The sequence below is a fragment of the Callionymus lyra genome, chromosome 12, assembly GCF_982586985.1.
Source record: "Callionymus lyra chromosome 12, fCalLyr1.hap1.1, whole genome shotgun sequence".
NCBI lineage: Eukaryota > Metazoa > Chordata > Actinopteri > Syngnathiformes > Callionymidae > Callionymus > Callionymus lyra.
The window spans coordinates 24346559-24355907 of NC_141829.1; the positions used below are offsets into that span (position 1 = coordinate 24346559).

The window sequence follows — 9349 nt, forward strand, 5'->3', positions numbered from 1 at the left end:
GACTGGATTTAAAATCATTCTTCATTGTGTCACAGATTCAGATGCAGTGTCAATACTTTCAGAGTCCACTAGATGGCAATATCTGCACTCCTTTGTTCTGTTCTAATGTAATGTCACATGATTTTTAAACTAACGTCGCCACCTACTGACCTCTAAACAACTTGAATCTGCGTCATGAAGCTTCATCAGTCCATCGATCGTGTGAATACATCTTTAAAGACAAAGAACATCGAGCTGGGAGAACGAAACATTTTTACCAGAGCAGTTTAGAAATTGAATTTACTGGTGTTTGAAAATGTATTTTAAATTTCACTCTGGGAGCAAGACTTGAGTCCGATCCAGTACATTAACGGCATATTAACATATTTACATTTGTGTATTCTCTGTGATTTAAAATGACCTTGACAAGGTCGTGTCTTTGGAAATAAGAATCAAAACCTCACCATGGATAAGCAGCTGAGAAAACGCTGCTACACAAGACGGCTGTTACAATTAAACTCTGAGTGTTTCGTGGCTCTTTAGATGATAACTATCTCAAAGAAGAGTGTGAGGCAGACCGACGGTAGATTATTAAAAACACAACAATGATTGTCCAAACCCAGCACGAGTATGAACAGACTTTAATAACCATCATTAGCGGAGAAACGTTTAATTAAAGTCAAGACGGCGCCTGACCTTCTCAACCTTCACGCCGCACCGCTGAGATCTCTCCTCACTATCTCTTCTATTTACTTTAATGGACAAACTAAAAATACCAAAGCAATTACTCGGCGAGGACTTGGACGCGGCGCTCGTAGCCCAGCGTGGTGCTCTGATATCTATAACAAGATCCAGTCCCGGTAATCAGGAGATGAACCACCACACATGGACTGATCCTGGTTCAGTCATTGAGCACGGCAGGAAATAATGAGTGAACTAATGGTGGCTTAATTATCAACACTGGCGTTTTAAGCTGTGAATGGTTGGTTCTCCTTCAGCGGCTCTGAAGGATTCTTCTGTTTTTGTGAGTCATAATCACAGTGATGGATCTTTTCCAAGCCTGATCCTCCGGTGGCCACTAATGACAGGAGATGGAGGAAGACCCTCCACCTCATTGATCCAACATTCAAACGGCGGTCGAATCGAAGACGGGCTGAGCAGCCGGGGGGCGCTGGTGATGATTTAGAGCGGACTTGAACAGAGAGTCGATGAGGAATAAATGAGCGACGCCTTCGACAAGACGCTGTGAACGAGTCCAACAAGTGTTGCTATTGACCTGCTGGACATCCTGTTGATGAAGTCATTAAAACATCATCATTAACTGTAGAGAACTTACAATGTCTCCTCCTTCATCTCAGTGCTGAGGAACCTGGGAGCAAATTCAGATACAATACACTTTATATGTTTTGAAACTATTAGAATTGAATCAATTCATGTCTTATCATCAAACCAGTTCAAAGCTTGAATGTTATACTTTGTGCTAACGTTGGCAGCTTTTCTAACTTCCACTGTGGGTTTTTTGTATTTAATATTCAATGTTTACGTGTTTTATTGCAAACATGAAACAAAAGCTGCGCTGTTGTTTGAGGATCACATTTTAATGTAGTGTAAATATTAAGTTTTTAGTTTGTTTAAACACTTATTTTTGTATCAATTCGTTTGGTGAGTTTTAAGCTTGTTTTAAGTCCTATAATATTAGCATTGATGCTAATGATAACTTCCACTTGAGAGCTAAAGTTCTGTATTTACAACCATTATAGGGTACATGCAAAAAAATTTGTTGTACTGTTATCTGAGTTACTTAATATCTAAATTCAAAAGTTGTTCAATTTTAGTTAATGTGTGTTAAATAGTATTTGTGCTAATGATACACTTCCTACATAATGATTTATCCATCTTTTATTGGTGAGCTGAGTTCAGAACAGCATTAGCATTTATGCTAATTATAACTTCCGCTTTTAAGCTAAAGGTCAGTATTTACAATCATAATAGGGAATAAACAAAAGCAATAGTTGTCCTATCATGTACATTACTAAAAATCTTTTTACATATCTATCTATTTTTTGTTGTGTAATTAAATTGTTCAGCTTCAGCTAATGTGTGTTAAATCTGATATGAGCTAACAAGCTACATTAGGATTCATCCATTTTGATTGGTGAGCTGAATTCAGAACAGCATTAGCATTTATGCTAACGCTAACTCCTGCGTTGATTGTATAGTTTAGTATTTGCGTCCATAATAGGGAAAGAGCAGCAAAATTAATAGTTGTACTATCATGTAAGTTAAGAGTTACTAAATGTGAGTCACTATTTTTCGTAGCGAAACTATGTTGTTCATTTTATGCTCCTGTGTGTAAAGTAGCATATGCTACACATGCAAATGATGTGTTTGCTACACGAGGATTCATCCATCTATTTGCGTGGTAAGCTTAATATTATTTATTGTTATTAGACAGTTTCATGAAATTGTGTAATGTCTTAGTCATGGCTGATAATGGGATGGACACAATACACCTGTAAACGATGAATGAGGAATGCAAATAAAAGATAGCGGAAGCACTTTAATTTGAGTCATTTTGTGATTAAAAATATAAATATATACAATGCCAATTTTTATATTCTTTATTCTACACAAACACATAAATATTTCTCAGCTACAAAATACATAATTTTCTTTAGAATCACATCAGTATTTGTGAGATATGAAGCTTTTAAAAAAAATGTGGTTTCGTCAAACTTCAATTTTTTATTTCTAAATGTAAAAAAGGATTTTTGAATTGGAGTTTGTATGTTCTAACCGTGTTGCGTGGGTTTACTCCGGGCACTTCAGTTTCCTCCCACAGTTGGAAAACTTCCAGAGGTTGATCGGTAACTTGGGGAAATTGTAAGAGTGTGTGTGAATTGTTCTATGTCTTTGTGTGTCCTGCCACAGTCTGGCTTCCTGTTCAGGGTGTCCCCCGCCTCTCGCTCGATGAAACTGGGACAAAGCAAGTGCACCCTCTGCTGACTGATCTACCTCTTCAGCTCTGGAAGAGAAGATAGAGTTTTAGCTCTGTGGGGAGATGGAGCTCATGAATCCTGCTCAGCCTCATCTTCCCTACACTTCTCCTGATGAACAGCCTGCACAGCTGCATCAGAGCCGGCACTCCTGGGTGGAGGCCGGACAAGAAGAGGTTAGCTCAAGTTACTGCTTCACTGTGGATGAAATACCTCTAGTTTGTCTGAGCAGCTGGTCCGCCAGGCTGCCCGGGGGGGCCAGGTCCAGGGGGAGTTTCCCAGTCGGGTTCCTGAGGTAGGCGTCCGCCCCGTGGCTGAGCAGGAGGGACACCATCTTTGGGTAGGACAGACGAGCAGCGATGTGCAGAGGTGAGTCACCTGATGTCTGTGTGTTCACACTAGCACCTGAAGAAGAGGTCACAGCTAATGATAGAAGTTTGTGATGACAAATGACAGCAAAGCACATCAAATCCATGTGTATTCAAGCTCTATTCAAGAAAAAAAACTGTTAATTGAAGTGTTGTGAAACAGATCACAAAATCATTTTGTACATATATTTTCTGTATTCAAGCAAAATATTGTTTTGTAAACCAAATTTGATTTATTTGAATAATGATTCTCCTTATACTAAACTGTATGATGATGACAGTGAAAACTGTCATCTATCTATCCATCTATCCATCCATCTATCCATCCATACATCCATCCATCCATCCATAGTAAGTAAATAAGTCATTTTTATTTGTATAGCGCTTTTCCAGACCAGGGTCACAAAGCGCTTAAACAATCAAAACAATATTCAATAAAGTATATACTTTAAAGATATACTAAAAAGGTCAAGATAACACAGAGATAAACACAGGAGTTCCAGAAAATCAAGGAAAAGCCTGAACAAATAAAAACGTCTTAAGATGTTTCTTGAAGGAGTCAGTAGACTCCATCAAGCGCAAAGAGAGAGGAAGATCGTTCCAAAGCTTAGGAGCAACAGCCTGGAAGGATTTCTCTCCTCTGGTCCTGAGCCGTGTGCGAGGAACCATCAGTAGATTCTGATCAACAGACCTCAGAGCCAGCCCATCCATCCATCCATCCATCCGTTTTTCTGTCTGTCTTTGTTTTTCAAAATACAAGTTCGATTTAGTGTAAATACGTCGTAATTTACGGTATTACAGTAGTTTTTCTACCACTCCCTGACAAAGACTCTGTTTCTTTCAGTGTAATATCTGCTAAGGTCTCAATGTGTTTCTGGTAATAAGACAGTAGTCTTTTTTTTATACTGTAATGTAAATTTAAATCAAATCAATTTAAATAAATTCAAAACATTTTGTTACAAAGGAAACCATTGAATGTTCTGAAATAGGTTTATCTCTCCAATAGATTAAATGGGGTGGTAAAAAGTCATGTGTGTCACAATCACGTTGTAATGTCTTGACTCGTATTGTTTTTAATTCCTCTCAATAATCGCTGAATGTTGTGAACGTAATTGATGCTAAAAGGATTTATACCAAAGGTGACAGATAATAGTTTACCATTTTTCCATTAAAAACATTTTAAATATTTTTTATGGAATAATAGAAGTGCCATACAGTAATCAGAAGAAACATGTTAATGAATAAAACAAATAAATTAACTTGGAAACATTAACGAAAATACTAATGAATTGTAGAAACAAGAATAACTATCCCTACAATTATTTTCCTTTTTCAATCCCTCAATTATTTCCAAATGATGTGACTTTGCACGTGTGAAATGTGAATGTGGTAAGGGGGTCAGACGGGGACAGTCACCCAGTTGAAGCAGTTTCTCGGCAGCAGTCAGATGCTGGTTGGAACAGGCCACATACAGAGGTGTCCCTGATGGATTGACACACTGGTCTACGTCAGCGCCGTGCTGAACAAGAGACTCCATACAGTCGGCGTGACCTGAGAGAGTTCATCAGAGCCGGATCAGGGATTTTATTTATCACTGTGACTTGTTGGAGAAGCGTGATGCGTCCGTGTGACCTCTGACCTTTGGCAGCAGCCAAGTGGATGGGGGAGTTGGACGGACTGGACCCGCTGGGTGAGGCGTCGTGCTGCAGCAGCAGCGTCGCACAACTCATACGTCCTCCGCCGCATGCCTGGGACAGAGCTGTGTGTCCGTCCACCGTGGCCAGGTTCACCTGGAGAGACACCAGCAGAGCCTGTTGAATCATTGATATGGAGGTTGTTGATGTGACAACATTATGACCACCTGTGTTATATATCCAATGGCTCGGGTTGACTTTCCATCTTCTCTCAGCTTCACAATTGCTTCTTTTTCACCCAGAGACAGCTCTCTGGTTTCTCCACAGTCAAAACCCTAACCTCAAACTCAGCCCTACAGACATTAAGTGATATGTATTGTCTGAATAATTATTGTAAAAGGAAGTACCTGGGCAAAAAAACACACCTGTCAGTCACATGTTCCGGTCCTTTGATCACCTAAAAATGTTATTTTCTAAGTTGTGTATCAGATCCAGACGTAAATACCTTCCAGTCTACAGTAAATTGCAAGGAATTTGCTTTTAGAAGTTTTTCTATGATAACACTTGATATTTTCAGGAGGTTGTGTTTGACAATGAGTATATGAGGATGATTTTGGTTAATATCTTACACATCTAGAGTTTCATAATTAACTTTTACTCAACCACCCATAAAAGCTTTTTCTTACTGACATTTGCACCGTTTTCCAGCAGCAGTTTAGCACAGGCTGTGTGTCCCTGTACACAGGCGGCATGTAGAGGGGTCACCTGGTCCACGGTGCTCAGATTCACGCAGGTGCCCTGTTAAGAGAGGTCTTAGGTTTGATCGATGATTCATGTGAGCAGTGATGTGTAATGATTCGCCCGTGTGGCATGTCCGGTTTGGAATGCATTCTGGACTTCTTGGTTAGCAGGACTCTGGTAGATGAAAATGTAGCTGTACCTGAGCGAGGAGTTTCTGCAGAGCCAGCAATCGTCCGTTGAAGGCAGCATCATGAATGGGTGACCAGTCAGACTCCACATCTGTGTAGCACACACTCTTGTGAAGCTCTGAAAGCAAGAGTGTGTCGGCTGCTACTCACCGCTCATCAAAGGGTTGGAGAAGAAACAAGGAGCCTGGTTCCCCCGCCGCCTCGCTCCCTCACCGGCAGACATCTCTAGTGTTCCAGCAGCTCTTTAAAAACACATCTCAGCAACTTTTTGTGCAGCCGTGACATCATTTCCTGTCAGGCAAAGTATTTGCCCTGCAGGAAGGAGCTGGTGAAGCCTGTTGAGCAGGTCAGCAGTGTGTGTGTGTAATGTGACACTGGGATCTGCAGCACCAGCACTCAAAAGGGCGGGGTCGGTTAACAATCGTCACCCGCCATGTGCCGGTATAGTAGTGTCTTTTATTCAATTATGTATATGTCGGTGGCAAACAAAGAATCTAAAGACCTAAGGAACCTCTGTCTCTTCTTTTTGATTTTTTTATATTCCTACAAATTTTAAACAAGTTGAAACAAGTGAGTTTATTCTGGGGAAAGTGCTACCTCAGCATATCTAAGGTTTTTTAGACTATTCGAGGGATATTTATTTGTATTCTGGTAAAAATATGAATATTTATACAGAACTATTACAGACCATCATTTTGTTTATCTTTTTTTGGCTGTTAACTGTGTTGTGATATCTACATATAAATAATATATTGTTTTTTAACACAACTTTCTTTCCGACAGGAAAAAGTTAAACTAAGTTAAAAGCTCGTAAAATACATTAACCTGACCCCAAAAACCCTCCGAATTTATTTAACAAAGAAAAAATGTGGGTGAAAAAGACTGCTGGGATGGTACAAGTTGACTGGATCTGGTCTACTGTGCTCTGTTTTAGCCGTGGACAAAGTCCCCATCTCTCCATGTGTTTCTTTATGGCATTTATTTAGGTATCCTTGTCAATGGCTGCCATATCTCCATGACATTTGAATCTGTAAATATTTGTACATTTGAGAAGTTCCTCTGTTGATGTTCCCAGAGTGAGGACAGAGCACAGGAAAAAAAGATCTTATAAGTCATGATTTTAAAATATCAGAGCTGATGTCTGCAGGAGATTTAGAAAAATGCGGATAAAGCAGATCGATTTTAACTGATTTTTAAAAAAGGTTTAAGCTGGTGTGGCTGATCGAATAAAGGAGTGGGATTTTACCTGGTTCAATAAATAGCGTCACAGATTAATTGCCTAGAGGCGTGTGCTTTCATCGGCCGGCAGAGGGCAGCACATCCATAATGGCGTGAACTCAGCGCCATGACTAGGAAGCGGCACATGGATTAACATTCCATTGTATAAACTTCATGAATGCCGGCTTGTGTCTTGGAGGAGTCGAACCTCGATGCTTTGTTTTAACAGGAAAATCTCATTTGAAGCCCAAAATCTCTCAGATCTGCTTCCAGATCAGAACCAGCCGCTGCCAGGACCTGGATGTGGATTGAGAAAGCAGAATGGTTGAAGTCTATTGATCAAGAAATTAACAACAGTGAGCCCTGTAGAACAGCATCCATCTCAGGGGACCGGATGTGGGTTCTGACCTGATTCTTACTGTCAAAATAGTCTGTCAATATCAATTTAGGGGCAGTAATTGATTCTTCGCTGACTAAAATACATGAAGCACATGGAACAAATCAAATTTCTGATTCTGCAGTCAGTGATGCTTTATAAGTGTTTAATTGATTAAATCCCACGACTTCTCTAGTACCCTGGTTAAAGCTTTTATTCAATCAAAGGTCCAGCCGAGGCCTCACGCCAGGTCATCGTGGGTCACGGCGTCTTCACTTGCGTCACAGAAGGCCTTTTTCAAACTCTCGGTTCTTCCTGTTTTGAGTTTGTTGGTGAGAGTTTCACGATCAGCCTTGTGTCTAAGAAAGACAATCATGAAGAGCAGTGTTGTCATGAAAGCCAACAAATAATTGGAAAAAAAAGAGAAAACATTAATAGTTGGTTGTAGTATATCATTATTTGTGCTACTACCGAAATCATTAATATAGGTAATTATATATTTTTCGTCTTTATCAATACTACCTTACATTAAACTAAGATTTCTATGGAAGTACATAGGTAAGGCTGTAGGGATACACTTATCTCACAATACCATTCTATGCGATATATTTTGCTCACAATACGATATATTCCACTCACAATACGATATATTCCACTCACAATACGTTTCGATACGATTTATTCCAATCACAATACAATTTGATACAATATTCCACTCACGATACGATATAATCAACTCACAATACGTTACGATACGATATATTCCACTCACAATACAATTTGATACAATATTCCACTCACGATACGATATATTCCACTCACAATATGATATATTCCACTCACAATACGTTTCGATACGATTTATTCCACTCACAATACAATTTGATACAATATTCCACTCACGATACGATATAATCGACTCACAATACGTTACGATACGATATATTCCACTCACAATACAATTTGATACAATATTCCACTCACGATATGATATATTCCACTCAATACGTTTCGATGCGATATAATCGACTCACAATACATTTCGATACGATATATTCCACTCACAATACGTTTCGATACGATATAATCGACTCAAAATACGTTTCTGTTATGTCTCGTGTGTCTTTTTTGGTGTTTCCTGTTTTTATTTTGAAACCTGTTCCCTTCTGTGTCTGTGAGTTTCCTTTCCGGTCCCTCCCCCTGCTGATTGTTATTGTCTCCACCTGTCTTGTGTTCTGCCTTCATATTCTGCTCAATCTCCCTCAGTCTTTGTCGGTTCGTCACACTTGTTGTCCCGTGTTCGTCTAGTTCATGTTTCACGTTGCAGAATTCCAATTCGAGATTGTTTTGCCTTCCCGGTTTTGACCCTGGTACGTTTTCTCGTTTTTCTGCCTGCTTCTAATAAATCTGTCAAGTTTGACAATCAGACACTTTCTGCGCCTGGGTTTCCTTCCGCACCCTGACAGTTTCGATACGATATATTCCACTCACAATACATTTCGATACGATATAATCGACTCACAATACGTTTCGATACGATATATTCCACTCACAATACGTTTTGATACGATATAATCGACTCACAATACGTTTCGATACGATATAATCGACTCACAATACGTTTCGATACGATATATTCCACTCACAATACATTTCTATACGATATAATCGACTCACAATACGTTTCGATACGATATATTCCACTCACAATACGTTTTGATACGATATAATCGACTCACAATACGTTGCGATACGATATAATCGACTCACAATACGCTTCGATACGATATATTCCGCTCACAATACGTTTCGATACGATATATTCCACTCACAATACGTTTCGATACGA

At 39.4% G+C, this 9349-nt stretch overlaps 1 protein-coding gene across 2 annotated transcripts; it reads right to left on the reverse strand.

Moving 5' to 3' along the window:
- Window positions 1-2585: 2585 nt before the first annotated feature.
- On the reverse strand, window positions 2586-6226 carry LOC148068753 (ankyrin repeat and SOCS box protein 9-like). 2 transcript variants are annotated; one of them, XM_087803432.1, is made up of 7 exons: window positions 6057-6226; window positions 5918-5997; window positions 5668-5775; window positions 4983-5133; window positions 4760-4894; window positions 3189-3380; window positions 2586-3126 (listed from the first exon to the last, which is right to left on the reverse strand). In XM_087803432.1, exons 1-7 carry the CDS (start codon window positions 6127-6129, stop codon window positions 2999-3001), a joined length of 867 nt encoding a protein of 288 aa, XP_087659558.1. In that variant the 5' UTR covers window positions 6130-6226; the 3' UTR covers window positions 2586-2998. The 2 variants fall into 2 exon arrangements, with proteins under 2 accessions (XP_087659558.1, XP_087659557.1); XM_087803431.1 differs by having other exon boundaries at window positions 4983-5154.
- Between the last annotated feature and the right edge of the window lie 3123 nt (window positions 6227-9349).